The 19,365-nt window shown below is 33.5% G+C and overlaps 1 protein-coding gene across 1 annotated transcript in view; it reads left to right on the top strand.

Moving 5' to 3' along the window:
• The window catches only part of LOC126745466 (mitotic checkpoint serine/threonine-protein kinase BUB1 beta-like), a 129,234-nt gene that overhangs the window by 37,109 nt on the left and 72,760 nt on the right, over nucleotides 1-19,365 (top strand). The window contains exons 4-8 of the mRNA XM_050453320.1: nucleotides 1,142-1,340; nucleotides 1,395-1,541; nucleotides 1,601-1,808; nucleotides 12,899-13,028; nucleotides 13,088-13,257. Of these exons, the coding sequence (XP_050309277.1) occupies nucleotides 1,142-1,340; nucleotides 1,395-1,541; nucleotides 1,601-1,808; nucleotides 12,899-13,028; nucleotides 13,088-13,257 (854 nt within the window). The remainder of the gene's footprint in view (nucleotides 1-1,141; nucleotides 1,341-1,394; nucleotides 1,542-1,600; nucleotides 1,809-12,898; nucleotides 13,029-13,087; nucleotides 13,258-19,365) is intronic.

Below are 19,365 nucleotides of genomic sequence, written 5' to 3'. Positions count from 1 at the left end.
ATAGCCTCTTTTATATTTTTTTTTCGTAGAATTCAATGAGACAATTAGTTTTCTTTTTATTAAAATTAAAACCAATATTTAACAATTATTGCAAATGTCACTGTTGCAAAATTAATTTTTTGGGTGGGAAGTAAATCTTTTTTTTTATTTATCGGAAAATTAAATTCCTTAAAGAAGAAAATGAGTGGTTCACGAACCCTCTACGATGAAAAAAATCAGTATAGGGATCCATTTTATGAAAATCTTATTTTTGCCGAAATAGAATATCTCCAAAAATTTTTTATATTTTGATTTAAAAAAAATTGAGATTCTGTAGGACACTAAAACAAACATTTACACCAAGTCTCAAAGAATCGAAAAAGATGTCTGAAAATTAAAAATTTAAAATTGGAAAATCGGGTTTTTGGTGGTTTTCTTGGAAACTTTGATGTTATGTTGAAAAGTGACTTCTAAAAAAGTTGCAGATCTTCGTATTCCCTACAACTAACGACTTTTTGATTCGACGACAACTTTAAGCGTAAATCGTAATTATATAACGTCATGAGTGTGCATGTCTTTTTGTTATTAATATTTTTCTTAGTGGTTTCTCTTGATTTTTGTTTTTGTTTTTACATTCCTATTCAAATATAGGTTCTTTTAATTTTGGCTCATAAATATTTAAAATGTATTGCCACTGGAATGTAAATAGTTGTTTAAGGTCTTTAAAAGGGTTGTCTCACTTGTACTACAGTTTACTGTTGGTGCAGGCAAACGGTTGTTTTAATCGAGAGACACTCCTATTTGTCATAATAAAATAAGTGAACACAAAAATGTAACTTCATTATAAAACTGACAAATAAAATCTTTTTGTATGTATTTGTATTGTATTTGTATTTGTTGTACTGTAATTATACGATTTTTCCCCTTTTCACCCTCCTCAGAACTACCATACATAAAGTTACTTCATGAGTCATTTTCTTCTTGTATGTAGTATATGCCCCTGGGCATATTAGGCCCAGTTGTAAAAACTGTTCGGTTATTTCAATAAAAATTCAATTCAGCTGGTCTACTGAAGTTAGTGTCTGTACTTGCCTTCATAGCTATTGATACATATAACAAATAAATAAAATAAAAAATAAATAAATTAAGTTTATTTTAACAGATGATATTTGGGCCAAACGAAAACCGTTTACAAGAAAAAAGAAACGCTTTGATGTCACTTCACACATATCGCTCTGGAAGGGTTAGCAGTGTGAGAGTACCCTCGGGAGCAACTAATGGCATTACCAGCATGCCGAGTCATGTTAGGCCCAATCAACAACTACATATATATGAAGAAGCGGCATCTAACGCAATAATGGGTATGGCTGATTTTTAATTGGTAGAAATAATTTGTTAACAGGTTTTAATGATAGGTGGTGTAGCTCCAGATAGTATAATAACTGTCGCAAAGAGGCAAGAGGGTCCTAAAGAAAATACTATGAAACCTGGTCCTTGGACTACTGTGCCGCACAAGAAAAGAGTTATGGCAAATCATCCATCAAGTAGTTTAGGATTTACTGGTTAGAATTTACTCAATTGTTTTAGATTTTTGATAAATTTGGTATCATTTTAATTCTAGTGCATGAGGATGAAGAAGATGATTCTTCAAGAAACTTCCTGCCAGCTAATAGACCAAAGGAAACTCTAGAGGATTATTCCAACTGGCATGTGTCCTTGATAAAATTTCCAGATCCGCCTAGTCCAACGCAAGTTTTTGGATATCCCAAGCATAGGGTATATGCTGATCCAGACACTGAGTATTCAATTGAAGAGTTAAGAAGTATAAGGTGAATAAATTTTTCTTTTTAATAATAATAATAATAATAATAAAATTACTTTATTTTATACTCGGCAAAGTCCAGTACAATCTGCTCAGCTTAACCGAGTATGGCAAATTTTACTAAATAGATACAGTATTGGCCAAAAGTAGATAGACAAAATAATTTTTCATAAAACATTAATAAACCTGAGTAGATGTTGTCAACTATTTAAAAATATGAATTCTTATTAGTTCTTTTGTACAAACAGGTAAATATATTGCCCATTAAAAAAATTCTTTGGCTGACTGAATAATAATAAAACTGACAAAATAATTATTTAAATTCCTCTAGCCAAAAATAGATAGACAAAAAATTTCTTTACAATTCTTTCGGTTTAACGTTCCAAAAATAAAATCTCGTTACTAGTACCGTAAGTGCTTGTGAAGGTACATAATGTCATGGGTCAATGTACATAAGGTCTGTAACATGCGACACGGAATAAGAATATCAGTTGATTTTAAACAAAAAATTATTGAAGCCTATAGCGAGGGTGAGCGTCAAGTCGGAATTGCACGAAGATTTGATATCAAAAAGGCTGCTGTTTGGGCGATAATAAACAAATATGAAAGGACTGGATCGATTGAACCAAAAACAACGTCTGGACGACCAAAAAAAAAACGAATAAAAGGGCTGTATGCAAAATGAAGCAAATAAGCACCAGTAACCACTTTAGGAGTGTGTAATGTACCTTCTAGAACGGTAAGAAGAAGAAGATTAGTATAATTCGCACGTCGACACAGCGAAAAAAACTCTTCTAAGTAAAAAAAAAAACCGTTTGGCCCGATTAGAATTTATCCGTAGATACCTTGATTGGACAAAACATTAATGGAAAAAAACATGTTGCAGCGACTATTTAATTCAGATGGTATGCAGTTTGTAATACGCCCTCTGTTCAACGTTTGAATCTCAAGTTTACCAAACCCACAGTAAAGCATGGAGGAGGATCGGTTATGATGTGGGGATACTTCTCTGGTTTTGGTGTGGGCTCGTTATATCGCATAAATGGTATAATGGATATAGTATATATATTCTTAAAAGTGTCATGCTGCCGTTTTCTGAAGATAACTTACTTAAAAGTTTCAACAGGATAATGACCTAAAACATTCGTCAAAGCTTGTGAATCTGTTTTTTGAAAAGGAACAAACACCAGTTTTAAAGTTGTTCTCTCAGTCGCCCGATCTATATCCAATCGAAAACTTAAGGGAATTGTTGATCGAAGTATAGGGGGGAGGGGGGTGAAATTGAAGCGATGAGTTATTCAAAGCCTTTGAGGAGAAATGGGAAAAAAGTGTTTGAGAGTGTTGAGATTTTCTGACAAATATTAAATACAACGATGTAATTTTTTTCATTTAGTCCAAAAGAGCTGAAAAAAACATAAAAACTGGCACAAACCGCAACTCGATATCTTATTTTATTCCGAAATTTTTAATTAAAATGTTTTTGAACAAAAAAAAACTCCAGAACTTAAATTTTTGTAATAAATAAATTGTTTTATATTTTTAATGGTGTCCTAGATGCTCAAACTGTTTTCCTTTATTTTCAATACATAGTCGAAGTCGTTCTGTCGTTGACAGAACCGCTGTCTGGATTTCGGCTGTGGGTAAGGAATTTATTGCATTACGTATTCGGTCCTGCATGTCGTTCTGTGTTGTGGGTGAGGCGGCAAAACCTGAATCTTTAATCCTTCCCCACAGATAAAAATCTAGGACAGTCAGATCTGGAGATCGAGCAGGCCAAGGAAATATACTTCCTCTTCCTATCCACAAACGATACTGCCTGGTTAAGTATTGACGAACTTGAACTGCAAAAAGTGCAGGGCAACCATCATGTTGGAAAATTATTTGCCCTTTTGTTTCCAAATCAACATCTTCTACTAACCCCGGGAGATCATTTTGCAAAAAATTTTAATACACATTACCAGAAAGTGTTTGATTGAAAAAGAAAGGACCAATAATTTTTCCGCCAATAATGCCGCACCACACATTTACAGTCCATCTGCCTTGGTGTTGAGTCTCGCGGAGCCAACGGGGATTTTCTTCGTCCCAATAATGCAGATTATGCAGGTTTACACCACCATCACTGCTAAATGATGCCTCGTCCGTCCATAATATCTTCGAGATAAATCGGGTATCTTCTCTAACCATGTTCAACAGCCAATGACAGAAATTAAGTCTGTTATTAAAGTCTTTTTCGAGAAGCGCCTGGTGCAGAACCACGTGATATGGATGAAGTCTTAATAAAAAACAAATATAAGATATTAGGATGCTTATTAGTATTATAACAAATAAAAATAGGTACCTGTGCTTTTTCAGAATATTTTCTACTGTACCGTGGGATATTCCCAATTCCCTAGAAATATTTCGGATGCTTATGTGAGGGTTTATTTCAATATATGTCAAAACATTTATAACGTTTGCCTCTATGCGCCCTCGCCTTCGTCTTCGATGAATATTGCCGCGAATACTTCCAGTATTTCTTTGCATTAACTCAAAATACACTGCTAACATATCAAAAGCTATGTCGTTTGGCATTTTTAAAAACTTAAATGATTTCAAAAACTGTCTTCGACGTTACATTTGACATCGATCATAAACGTTTTATCATGACCCCGAAAATATTTATCAAATTTATTTGTTTCCAAAACTTACTACTAACCCGTGACGCAATAATGCCAGCGCGGTGACGGATTTCATTGTTCAAAAATATTTTAATTTATAATTTCGGAATAAAATAAGATATCAAGTTGCGGTTTGCGCCAGTTTTTATGTTTTTTATGCTCTTTTAGCCTAAATGTAAAAAATTACATCGTTGTATTTAATATTTGCCAGACGCTGAAAAACGACTAAGTAATTACGCCACATAAAAGCCTAATAATTACCCTTTAAAACAAAAGTAATCTCGTTAAAATTCGTTAGGACAATCAAAAGTTATAAAGAATTTTATATATAAATATTCAACCCTTCCCCCACCTATTATTTGACAGATTAAAAAAAAAATTTGAAATGAAAAATGTTTTATTACAATTTATCATACTTTAAAATGGCATCATCCTTCTCTAGGATTCATTTTTAATATTTTCAATAAAACCAATTTTTTCTATTTCAATGTTGTATTACGCCCCCTAGCGGTCATCGCACGAACTTGTAAATAATTTCCAGCAATTTCTCCTTGCAGCTTTTATCAGAAATATTTTTTTCCCTACGCTGTGGGATGACTAGTTACTGAGATATGACCGGCGACCTCTCTTAGTTGTACATCCGATAGATTCCAATCTGCAGTAATAATGCAAGATAATAATGGCTATTTTACTAAAAATTAATGATCTAGGGATTCCTTTGTAACTATTTCTAGAATAAAATGTATTTAATTTGTTTTGTTAAGTAATATGGTAGAGACTCTGTTTAATATCTATCTAATTTTGTGCAGCATAATCATCTTTATTTATTATTTTTCCTGGAACAGTTTATTAGTTCAACAAATTATATGCATAATTATAATTATTTTTCAGTTTTTCAAAATATATTTTCATACCTGGATTATAAGTATTTTTCATTCTTTTTTAGATTTAAAAATACTTTGTCTATCTACTTTTGGCCAATACTGGATATAACAAAATTTTGAATATTATTCTGCATTCTTTAGTTCATGAGAGTAACTATACATATAAATAAATAAATACAATGGTAAATATGAATGATATTATACAATTACGAATAAAAGTACACTGTTACCCCTGTTACAAATACAGTTTAAATGTCTTCTTAAATGCGGTAGAGTATTGCCGAATCGCCATTGGAATAGAATTATAATAGAAACGTATCATCCATTTTTCTCTAAGAGACCAAACGAAAACAAAAACAAAGGTAAGGACACAAAGTCACGGTCTCATCAAATCCATATAATTTCTTAAAAAAGCTTAAAAGCTACACGTGTTTCGCTCCTGTCGGAGCATCATCAGGCCTAGACCTACACAGATCACATTACAACTCAGTTGTACAGATACAGTTGTAATGTGATCTGTGTAGGTCTAGGCCTGATGAGGCTCCGACAGGAGGGAAACACGTGTAGCTTTTAAGCTTTTTTAAGAAATTATATGGATTTGATGAGACCGTGACTTTGTGTCCTTACCTTTGTTTTTATAGAATTATAAATTGACTGCAGAAGAATATCTAAAGGCTCGCTCAAATAGTTGTGCTGTAGAATTTCCAATAAAAGATTGTTTTTAGTATTATGTCGATTATACAGGGTGTCTCAACTCAACCTGTCCACCTCAAAAAACTGCCCCCCTCCCTTCCGAAAATCTAAAAAAAGAAAAACGGATCCGTCGATTTTTGTTTTGAGGGGGGTACGTTTTGCGCCTATTTTCACCCCCAAATGAAAATGGATGTCGACTGATGACTCTATTTTGAACGTTTTTTTGAACTTGAGTACAACTGCCAAGTTTGCGACTTCTACTGTCATTCGTGTTAAAATGACAGCTTGTCAGTTATTGAGGTATTTACAAACAATAACAATAATAACAAAAAAGAATATCAAATATCGTTTTTCTTTTTGTACCTATTAATCATTTATGCGTTTGGTACAGTTCATTTCACACATTGAAGTCTTAAACATAAAGTTTTTAACAATTTCCAAAATGACGTTGACGTTACAAGAAAGAATTGAAATTATTGTTTTTTACGTTAGAAACAATAATTGCATTATATTATAAGAATGCATTACATAGTTATTTTTTTTTGTTATTTTTTTTAATAAAGCAGCACACCTCTAATACATAGATTAATCGAACATCAAAAATGTCGCTGGAGTATAACAGATTTGTTGAGTAGAGCTTATTTTTTTCAAACACAACTTTTAAAATATAGTTCTGCACTGCGTTTAAGGAATTTAAAGAGTTTTGACACAGACCTTCCCATACAACGATACCATATGTGATAAGTGACTCCACCAAAGATTTATATACAGATATTAATAATTTTTTGCATAAAATTTGCCTTAAGATATAAAATGTTCGTAATAACTTTCGAATATTCTTAGTTAGATTTAAAAAATGTTCCATTTAAATGCTCTTTTAAGTCATAAAATGCGCTGAAAACTATTTTTCGATGATTGATTAAAAATTAAAACTTTCAATTCATTCATGGTACCCTATTTTAAAATTTAAAAATATGATTTTTTTCTTTGAGTATAAAACAAAAGGTATCAAATACAGTATCATTGTTCTCTGATTCTTATTTTCTATAGAAATACGTAATAATATACCAAGTGTCCCATTTAAAATAAGAAAGTTAGTGTCACTCCCGGTTAAACTGGAAGTGACGAAAAACAACTGAATATTTCAAAAGATGCTCTTATAACAATTCCATCGAATACCAAATTTCATTTGTTTATCTTAAAGAGTAATATAGTTACTAAGTATTTCTTTTTGCCTGTGTCCCCCGGTATATGGGTGGTGCGTCGCCGAGCGGAACATAGGCAATCCCATGTAAATTTTAAGGGGGTTAATTATTGGATTCCCTGTACATTTTACAGAAAAAATGTAAGATAACTTTTTGAAGAGACCAATCTGACAAACCCTCGTGCAAAGCCAAAAATTTGCTAATTTTGCAATTACATTTAATTGAATAATTCAAGATTCCCTTATTAAAATTTTTTGAAACTTTGCAGAAGGGTTTACCAGATTGGTCTCTTATCTTAGTTATCTTAAATTTGGGTTTTCCTATGTTCCTACCATCTTACTATTTGTGTTAATAATTAATTTCAACAATATTTGTGCTTCTTCAAAATAAAACATTTTTCAGTCCTTTTAACTTTAAAAAGGAATATACATTATAGAATATAGTTAAGCATCAAAAGTGTAACAAGCTGTGTAGGCAGCGCTTCTTACAAGTAGAAGTCCTACACACATTAAATACGAATTTCGGTTTTCAAAAAACTGTATTTATGAAACCAAGCAAAGTATCTTTGTTGGGGATTCCGAAACTTCTTGTTAACATCGGCAACCCTGCTGATTAGTTCGTGAAGATGCGCAAGCCGGCCGCGCTCGAAATGACTAGAACACGTTTTACCGTTACAAATCAGTATTGAATCAACTTGCAAGGGTAAAGCTTCGGTTTCCTACGAAGCGTTACCGCAAAAGAGCGGCCGTAATTTGGCGGCCGTAATTTGGCGGCCGTTTTTGTCAACGAGTAGTACGGCCGCTTTGGACGGTGAATATTACTGTAAAGTAATACGGTGCGATAAAATACGCTGGCAAGAGCCAGTTGACAGTTCAGATCAAAGATCTGATGTGTGTGGTTTTTGCAAGATGGACGACCTAAGTTTGGCTATTCTAATAGTTCTTGAGGACGAAGAATCGTCAGAAGAGGAGGGCAGAAGGCAAGAATCTGATATTTATAAAAAACGGGAGACGGAGGGTGCCTATGAAATTCTGATATGCCGTCACCTTATATCAAATGACACAAAATTTAAAGAATATTTTCGATTATCTCCGGAATTGTTTCGTTACGTATTGGATAAAATTCACGATGATATTACTGTGAGAGCAAGCAATCGAATTAAAAATGGGTTTTCCTATGTTCCGCTCGGCGACGCACCACCCGGTATATACAAGGAACAGTTAAGAAAGAAAAAAAGAAAATGTGCTATATTACGTAAGACAACAAAATCTATACAAGCATCCTAAAAACTAAAAAATTCCAAATTCACTTTAAATTTCAAACAAACATAACATCTAAAACACTTTACCATAAAATTTACACACATTACCAAAATCAATTATACAGGGTGTCCGGAAAAGGGAGGCCAATCCGCCGACCACATATAGGGTGGACCAAAATAATGCGACTTTCGTTATACCCTTTTTTAATTGGGCGCTCGGTATTCAATATACAGGGCGTCAAAATGCGAAATATAAAATCGTTCGTTTTATGTAAGTCGACTGTTTCATGAGGTATTAAATTCAAATTTGGTGTAAGGGGTTTTTTTGGAACGAGAAATAGAAATCCGTTCACGGATTTGCTATACCTTGCAGGGGGCGCCACCTGCGGTATATTGCATGTGTTAAAAATACCAAAACTTTTTTGTACCCCTGTATAATAAAGTTCTAGTAAAAAATTCTGATTACCCAATTTTTTCTTGTAAAAAAAGTATTCTTAGTAAATGTCGGCCTGAGAATCCGTTTATTAAATGTCTTCATTTAAAAATTTAGATATTTCCTTCAAAACAAATTGGCTGACTTCGGGCACCAGTAACTTTTTACGTACTCTTAAAGTGACAAATTTAGACGCTTCTGACGCTCTTAACAAGCTTCTCAATTACTCCTAAATCTACATTTTTTAATACATGTTTGTATTTGGTGTGTTTTTTTACAACTTATAAAACCATAATGGCTTATAGACCAAGTGAATTCTCAACTAGGAAAATGTTACTCTAATGCTAGCTTAGCCGCTAGCACTATGCCCAGACATTCCCAAAACGATTTCATCCCAAAAGAAAATATTTTTTAAATCTGATTAACCGCCTAAGGGAGACTGGAAGTTTCAGCGAAAGACGGTTCAACCAGTGTAAGAGGAAGAAATTTTAAGAATTGACGAAGAATCACCAAACATTAGCACTAGGGTTTTGGCTGAACAGATGAGAAATATTGAGAAAAGACACATAATATTTTACGGAGTCAGCAACTTTACCCATTTTAACTTCAAAAAGTACAGGGTCTTTTACCCGACGATCCCGAGGCAAGACTTGCTTTTTGTAGATGGTTATGTGAAATGAATAATAGAAATGTGGATTTTATAAAGGCGATTCTGTTTACTGACGAAGCCACGTTCACGAGAAACGGCATGACAAATATCCATAACGCACACATATGTGCTGAAGAGAAACCTAGGGACATAGTTGAGACACATCATCAAGTAAATTTTAAAGCCAATATGTGGGCAGGTATTATGGATAACTTTCTTTTAGGACCTGTCATTTTACCAGGTAATTTTACTGGTGATTCATTTCTGTTTCTACAATACTGCCCGATTTGCTTGATGATTTGCCTCTAAATTTAAGACAAAATCTTTGGTTTCAACTCGGCGGTGCTCCGGCTCATTTTGCTATAAATGGGATATAGGAACTATTTACATCAAGTATTTCTTAATCGCTGGATTGGTCGGGCTCGAGATGCTCCTGTTCCGTGGCCACCCCGACCTTACGCCTTTGGATTTTTCAGTCTATGGATGTATGAAAGACTTTCTGTATATGGTTCCGATTTTAAGCGAGGATCATTTAAAGGAAAGAATCATTGCAGCTGGAGAGCATTTCAAGTTGAAACCAAATATTTTTCAAAGCCTTAGATTTTCTTTGATAAAGAGGGTTCGTATGCGTATACAAATGAATGGAGGTCACGTAGAACAAATAATTTAGGGTCATTATTCTATGATTTTTATTATAATAAGTAATTTAGCATTAATTTAGAAAATATTATGTACGTTTATTTTGTTAACTTCTTAAAATGTATCTAGATTTTAAAATTAAGATATCTAATAAACGGATTCTCAGACCGACATTTAATAAGAATACTTTTTTTACAAGAAAGAACTGGATAATTAGATTTTTTTACTAGAACCTTATTATACAGGGGTACAAACAAGTTTTGGTATTTTTAACACATGCAATATACCGCAGGTGGCGCCCTCTGCAAGGTATAGCGAATCCGTGAATGGAATTCAATTTCTCGTTCCAAAAAACCCCCTCACACTAAATTTTAATTTAATATCTTATGAAACACTCGACTTATTTCAAAAAAAGGATTTAATATTTCTCATTTTGACGCCCTGTAAATTGAATACCGAACGGCCAATTAAAAAATGGCATAACGAAAGTCGCATTATTTTGGTCCACCCTATATGTGGCCGGCGGATTGGCCTCCTTTTTCCGGACACCCTGTATAAAACAGATTAAAAAAAAAGCATCTTTTTGATAAATTTGATTAAAAAATAAGTAAAGCTGTCAATAAAACAGAATTTAGAGAAAGTAAATTAAAATATTTAATAGGAAACAAAACTAAAACACTAAAATGATGTCAGAGCACAGGTCAAAAGGTATCATTAAAGAAAGCGTCAAGGCTATAATATGCCCTGGATAATAAAAGTGATTTTAATTCCTTTTTGAATTTCTTAACTTCTAAAATTTGTCTAATACATAGAGGAACATGGTTGTAAATTTTTTTGCTAAGGTATATAAGTGATTTCTTGGTGAGGGAGGATGTAGGGATTAGTAAGGGAAAATCGTTAACCTGGCGAGTCATATGACCAGTGTTAGAGGGAGGTTTAGGACATTTATGAATAAGAGTAGCTGTTTCTAAGATAAAAAGAGAAAAAAGAGTTAGGATTTTTTTAGATATAAGGAGAGGTTTACAAGAATCTCTTAACCCAGCGGAACATAGGTATCTAACTGCCTTTTTTTAAATCACAAAAATTTTGTTTAATAATCCCTTGTTGCTTAAACCTCAAAAAGGCAAGCCATAACGAAGATGATGGTAAAATCCCACAACCGTCCTGGGCAACTAATCAACAATCCTTGAGCCCTGTACAACTATACGGCTTTTAACATTAGGCCAAATTTAAACTGTCAATATTTCGGAAACTATCAATTTTTGGACTATATTATAGATAACCTTATATAAAGTTAGCCTTATTTTTAATTATCTTTATAAAAAAATTATAAAAATAAGGGGTTTCCATTTAAAAAAATTGCCTTTTAATGATTTTTTTCATTTTAATTTTTAATGCTAGTTTTTGACCCCCCTATATCTTTTTTTGAGCCAAATATTAAAATAGTCTTTTAAAGTGGTCCTTCTTTTAAAATAAAACCGAAACTAACCAATAAATAAAGGCTACTAAAAGGGAGTAATCGGTAATTATGTTAGGGCTTATGAACATAGTTTTTCACATGAAATGAAAAATATCTCAAAAACGGTTACGCTTAGGTTTCGGACATTATACACAAAATATACCTAAAATTTCACGTGGAAGCCAAAAATGTAAAAATATACAGGGTGTTCCATTAAAAATAACGAAGTTGACACCTACTTCCGGTATAACCGGAAACGTCACAACTGTCAAAATATTTTAGTTCTGTGGTCTCCATCGACTGTGCTATGTTGCCAAATTTTCAAAATTTTTGAAAAATTAGTTTCTGAGATATCGATCGCGTCTATTCGTCGTGAGACACCCTGTATATTTGACATGAGATTTAAACCAAACATCTATTAAAATACAAGAGGACCGATTGAGTGGTCACCAAGGTCACCGGATATAACCCCATTGGATCTATTCTTATGGGGCTATTTGAAGTCCAAAGTTTATGTGAAAAGACCAAATAATATTGATGATTTAAAGCAAAGAATTCGACGAGAAATTAGACTAATAAACTACTTGAGGTACTCTGTATAGAAAATTTTTATTGCAGAAAACGCGCAAGTGACTATGCTAATCGACGTGTTCGAAAAATAAAAGAAGAAAAACACATCTTAATTTAAAAAAAAAAAATTTCCTTCAAAAAATCCTTTCATCTGAATGCACTGTATTACCCAAGAATTCATAATTTCTCTAACCTAAGACTGTGTCGAGATCTTAACTAATGGCTGTCCATCATCTTTCCAGGCGTATACTCTTCCTTCCTTACACCAAACATGCTTATATCCATGGTTCCTAAGCTTTCTCGCTTCCTTATACAGTTCTCTAACATGAACTGGTTGATCCTTTTTCGTTCATCGCCATCAATTCCACAGTAACCTGTAGTCAGTGCAGGTTTTTGTTTTTTTAAGTGTCAGAACGGTATTTCGAAGTTCAGTCGACTTAAATTTTACTAGAAGTGGTTTTCGGTTACTTTGAGCCGGTAAAGGGTGAACAGAACAATCTAAATACTTTTTGACATCCACCGACCGATGCATTTTTGCCACCATTAAGCCCAACTATTATTCCATTAGAAGCCTTAATATAAACTTCCTCCTTAGTTAATTTGCTAGTAACTAAGTATGTATCTTAACTAATGGATATTTTTTCCAGGTATAAGGAGGCTGTTAATCGAATGCCGCCAGCAGAGGTTCAGGATGCAGTCCAGTCAATTTTAGTAGACGATGATGAAGATTGTATTGTGGTTGTACAAGATCCGCCGCCAATTGAATCTGGTGCACAAGTAACGTTTTTATTATTAGCTTTGTCACGGTCTCTTGTTTTATTCAAATATGGTTTTAGGGCCACTTTCAAATTTATCAGGCGTCGCCAGTAGCAAATAATGTATATCAATCTCCCGTAAAACCGGAACCCACATCAACGGTTAGCCTGACAAGTCCCTGGAAATCTCAAGCGGAACATCAGAATTTCTTACAAAATGTTTTTAGTAAAACTAATGAATCTCGCATAAGGTAAATTTTAAAATTCTTTCCTCATTTAATAATATTAGACGTTTTTTTTTTATTTAACTTATAAGGTTTACAATTTATATAATACAATTATCTTATCTGGCATACTTCAAACTGAACCAACAGATCTTTTCTTAAATATATATCGACGACAAAAAGAAGTGCCAACCAGCAAATTTTACAGGAGATCCGAAAAATTGATACTGCTTGTTCTAAATGCTTGGATAAGTTTTATTGTTTACAAACTGATAAAGTGGTGTTGAAAATGAAGAATTTTATTTAAAAAAAATTTAAAAAACATTTTAGTTTTCCATTATAATTATTGTTTTGTTGTTTACGCCTTTTCTAATAAAATCTTTTCTATCATTACGGTCTTTACGCCTTTCTAATTGGACTTAGGCCTTCTCTAAAAAATGTGTATAGTTTAAAAATGGTAGTTAGACAGTAAATACGCCCTTGCCCATTTTATTAAAAAAAGTTCTTGGCGCTTAGATGAAAATTAAAAAAAATTAAAAACAATAATCGTTTTTATTAAAAATATTAAAAAAAAAATTACAAACAAGTAACATAAACATTTATAAAACAAAAATAAAATCAAATTCTTTCTAAAAGGAAGTAAAATATCTAAATAGAAAAAAGCAAAACATTAAAAACTTATTATTTTTTCATAAAAAATATTTTATAAAAAAAAAAACAAAACATTCTTTGGAAACTAAACTTAAAAAAAGCGAAATAGAAAAAGTATGTAAATCTGAATAAGCTATTAATCTTTGCTGTTATCTTTCATATCGGTTTCAGGTAGCACATCAGGTACTTTGTTATTACAAGTAAGGAAAAAGTATTCGGAATGATAATGCTTTTTAATAGACAATTTTTACATAAATTTGTCAGATCTTGATATTTTGATTTATTAATTGGTAATTCATTTGTATACGCGGCAAGGTAATTTTCGACAACTCTAATCAACTTTATAAAATTGTGATTCTAAATCATAACTTGTGGAAATCTCAATGCAAGTTAAATCTAATTTAGAAAGCTTTGCCTTTTTTATATCTGTTATTTTAATTTCGGTACCATCTGTTGCCTTAATCTTTTTTAAAGAAGTTACTGCTTTCCAATCCAAAAAGTCAGAAAAATTCATTTGAACTACCTCATATGGCTTAGGCCGCTTTCTAGCATTCCTAATGACAGTATGCCATTCTGAGGGTGCTTGAATGTTCATGGATGCAGTATATTTTTCAATAACGGCGTGAACACTGTTACATGTAGATTTTGCCCTAAGCATGTAACATAGGATTTCATATAAATTCGGGCAAAAGTTTATGGTTTTTGGTATCGGCTTGGAAGGGTTGTGTGATTTACAGTTTTTATAAATGGAATTTTGGGTTTGAAAGTAATGCAATTTATTTTTTTTAAGGCTTTTGGGGTTTGATTATTTTTAGGAATGTATTTACCTACCCTGTCCTGTCAGCACACCTCAGTGGAGTTAGTTGTATTATGTTTCCTTAGTCCCTATTCATGTACCTGGTGTTGGGAACTTTCTGACCTTTGATTTATTTGTCAAGAGTTTCTATGAGGCCGGTATACAGGGTGTCCAAGATAAGGATCCTAAGCATGGGGATCTCGGTACCTGTTGGAGATACAGCTTCGGTTAAATTAGGAAAAAGTTGTGCACTTTGAAGCGTATTTACATGCCGTTGAGAAACTTCAAAAATTTCCATGGCCTGCTGAGATAATTGGAAAAAACGGAAATTTGACAATATCGATTTTATTTTTTCCTGGCTTAATTTTAAAAGATATCAAAAAACTATTGATACTTTCTCATTGACACTTTTGATGTAGTACGTGATGGCGCTTTTAAATTTTATATCCGACGTTTCGTTTTCGAGAAACCATCATCAAGTTTATTTTTTTATATGGCGCGAAAAGAAAGTACACCCTGTATCTGATTCCATTTTTTATTCCAAATTCAATGATGTATCACATGTCACATTTTTTTTGTTAGTTGAAAGGAAAAATGCAAATTTTCTATTTTTTTAGCATATTTTTTAAGTAAGCTTTGGAAACAAATGCTTTGACGTATGTAAAAACCTGTTACGGAGTCTGCCACATTTTTCTTAATATCTATTTAGAGAGTGATAAAGCTAAATGAAGCATTGATTTGCATTGTACATTGTACTACTTATAAATAAAAAAATGTAATCAGTAATAGACAAATGTTTTATGATTTTTCTAACGATATGCAACAAATAATGAATACATTTTAAAAATAACGAAAAAGAAAATAAATTAACGCATTTTATAAATTTAATTTAAAACAGGTGTTCAAAAACAGGTTTCCGTTATTACCTAGACATAAGTATGATCTTCTTACAGTAGCAGTTAAAACATCACGCAATATCTCTGGCGTAATACCTACTTTGAAAAGCGGCCGTCACACATTCTCGTAACTCCTGCTCAGTTCCAAAAGAATGTTGATAGACTCGGTTTTTAATAAATCCCCAAAGGAAGAAGTCCAAAGGGGTTAAGTCCGGGGATCGCGCTCGCCAAGACACTTCACTGGAGGTTCCAATCCACTTTTCAGGAAAACGCTGCGAAAGGTACTGTCGAACTTGCCCAGAATTATGTGCAGGAGCCCCGTCTTGTTGAAACCAACAGCTATTGACTTGTGCCAGAGGTAAATCATCTAAGCAGTCTTCTAAATCATTTTGCAATAAATTAAGATATCGTTCTGCTGTTAATGAATAATGGTAAATAAATGGACCTAGTATTTTGGTTCCTAAAATTCCACACCACATATTTACTTATTTACCCACATACATTACATATTTACTTACATATTTACCCAACCCAACCCAACCCAACCCAACCCAACCCAAAACGTTGTTGATGTCTAGATATTTTCTTAACACGCGGATTTGGTTGGACCCAGTAATGACTATTGCGGCGGTTAAAGATACCATTATTAGTGACCATATTTTCGTCGGACCATATTATTTTTGATGGAAAATTAAAATCCTCTTCACAGGCACGTGTATACCCCTCACAAAAATGCCGACGTCGTTCGAAATCCCCAGGTTTAAGTCCTTGCCAAATTCTAAATTTGTAGGGGTGATATCTATTTTTACGTAAAATAAACTGAGCTGTAGATTTGGCCACTCCTACATTTTTTTTAATTTGCCTGGTTGATATCTCGGGGTTTTCAATAACTGCTTGTAAAACATTATTTTGAGTTTCTTCAAGAGATTTCTTTTTTCGAGATAAAACAGGCTTTTTAAACAAACCATATTCTTTTAAATTTCGAGCCAACTCTAAGAAAATGGATTTACATGGTTGCTTTCTATCTGGAAATTTATTAAGATACATTGCTGCTGTATTTACAGTATTTTTATAGCACAAAATGTAGCACGACAGCATGTCAAACTTCTCTTCATGACTATAATGACCACCAGGCATATTTGAAGATAATAACACAATGTTAGCAATAATAACGACAACAGTAAATAATAATAACAATGATTACTCAACAAACAACACCTCGACAATCACGGTAAGAAGAACGGCAATTAATATTTAATAAAAAATATGTGACAGGGTAAAAGGTATTTACGTCAAAGTGTCAAAGCATTTGTTTCCAAAGCCTACTTAATAATATGTTTAAAAAAAAAGAAAAATTGTATTTTTCCTTTTAACTAACAAAAAAATGTGACATGTGATACATCGTTGAATTTGTAATAAAAAATGGAATCAGATACAGGGTGTACTTTCTTTTCGCGCCATATAAAAAAATAAAGTTGATGGTGGTTTCTCGGAAACGAAACGTCGGATATAAAATTTAAAAGCGCCATCACGTACTACTTCAAAAGTGTCAATGAGAAAGTGTCAATAGTTTTTTGATATCTTTTAAAATAAAGCCAGGAAAAAATAAAATCGATATTGGCAAATTTCCATTTTTTCCAAATATCTCAGCAGGCCATGGAAATTTTTGAAGTTTCTCAACGACATGTAAATACGCTGCAAAGTGCACAACTTTTTCCTAATTTAACCGAAGCTGTATCTCCAACAGGTACCAAGATCCCCATGTTTAGGATTCTTCTCTTGGACACCCTGTATGTCTGGGGTATGGAGGGACTTCTAGAGGGTGCTGTTGTGCCACAGATTGCGCTATGAGTGGAGTAAATAAGACCTTTTAGATGGTGATCCGTTAGTGTAGGAAAGCTTACAAATACTTTCTTCTATAGCGGAATCATGTTGGGCAAGGTATCCTAATTGATTTGAAATTGGCCTCCCCAGTTTTGCTTGCTATATTTCCCTTCAATTCTTCAAGTTAACACACTTGTTGTTGTGGGGGTTTGGCAGCATTGCTGTTTCCCATTAAAGTTTGGTTTCCATTTGGCGGATGACGGAGCGTCATAAATCAGGCAGAGCGACGTAAGAGGAAAATTGGAATTTCGTAGCCCCGTTGGGAAAATTTTGTTAGTTTTCCATGTTTTAGTATCCGAGCAGTATCATTTTGCTGTGGTATTGCGGAATTTCTATTTTGACAGAGTGAGGCTCCGCGTAGTTTGCACCAAGAGGCAGGGTCAGATCGTGTCGAAGAGAGAGAGTGATAGGTTCACTGCTAGTGTCACCTGTCATTGTCTGTCGGTTGTCAGTGCCTTGTCCAGCCTGTAGCCATCCCGTTATCAGAAAGAACAGTCGACATTTTGTGGTTTTTAAGGAAAATTTAAGTTCATCTTGCCGGTAGTTCGGTTGAATGGAAAAATATTCCTCCCAAGTTTTGGGGTTTAATTTGATGAACGTCTAGTGGGAAGTTGTAGCCGAGAGGATTTCGGATTGACCTGATATTTTGGATTTGGTCGGCTGCTCCCACACCATTTATGGGATTTTGAAATTTTCTAACCACAAAACGAAACTCTGGGCCTCGCTCACCACCTTAGGTATGTAGCAACATGTTGGTAATTGCCATAGAATTGATTGTGTGTTTATTTTACTGATTTTTTTTTGTCCTCTATTTTAGAGGCCTCTCCTTTTTCTCATTCTCTCCTCTATTCTCTGGTCTCTTCCTATTCTCTGGTCTTTTCCTATTCTCTGGTTTCTTCTGGTCATCCCAACACTTGGGAGACCGGCTGAAGTGAGCCTCAACACAGCCTGGACTGAGCATTGTACTGTGGCTCTGCGATTTTGGATTGGAACTTGCCTGAAATCGACTTGCCCATGTGGTCGTTACCCTGGTTGTAGCTGACTGGTTCCAGAGCTGTCGAGTTAAGCTACCTTAGCCAAAATACACAAGAGATTAGAGGACACGCAAGTTTTTGCACATTTTATTTTATTTTTCTCTTATTGAACGGTTTGATTTAGGGTTGGGGGTTGATTTATTAATTTGAATTTTATGGGTTTATTTTCTTTTATGTAAAACAAAACCGTTAAGGGGTTTATTTCTTGCTAAGTCTATTAATATAAACCTGAGGGTTTTCATTTGAGTCGAGCATCGACATAATTGATTTTGACATTGAGTCTGGATCACCTTGTAAGGGATCGGCTATTTGCTACAAATAACATATTTAGTCATAGTGTTGGTTGTTGGTTAATAGGTTTTATTGCACCAACATACCATTATTAGGCTTTCAAATTCGAACCTTACTATTTAAAAGTTTTATTTAGATTAATGTGACTTGACTATAATTTGTAAAAGGTATTTAGGGCCAGTGAGGTATTGTGAATTAGGCTCCAAATATATACTTCTTGTAAACAACACGTGATCCACGTTTTGGATTTTCCCCTTGAACAGTAGATCAGTGCGGATTTGTTTTTTTTTTCCTTACTAATTCCTCGCCTTAAGCATACCTCAAGTAACTCTTAATTCTTTTATCAATTTTTTTATTTACTTAAAATTACTACAGTATTACATTTTGAATAATTATCTAAATTTAAATATCTCAGTGGAATTTAATTTTTTTCTATATAAATGGAAGTGACTATGTAAATTCTTGGATGATTATATCAATCCGGTGGACCTATGGATTGTTATTTGAGTTTTCCCAAACTATTTTCAGCTTTTAGGATCTAGGTAGAAGCATAAATATAGGTCATCATTTTCTTGATTAAGGG

The sequence above is a fragment of the Anthonomus grandis genome, chromosome 16 (assembly GCF_022605725.1).
Source record: "Anthonomus grandis grandis chromosome 16, icAntGran1.3, whole genome shotgun sequence".
Lineage (NCBI taxonomy): Eukaryota > Metazoa > Arthropoda > Insecta > Coleoptera > Curculionidae > Anthonomus > Anthonomus grandis.
Note: the sequence above shows the minus strand (reverse complement) of the source record. Positions and strands in the feature narration are given on the sequence as shown.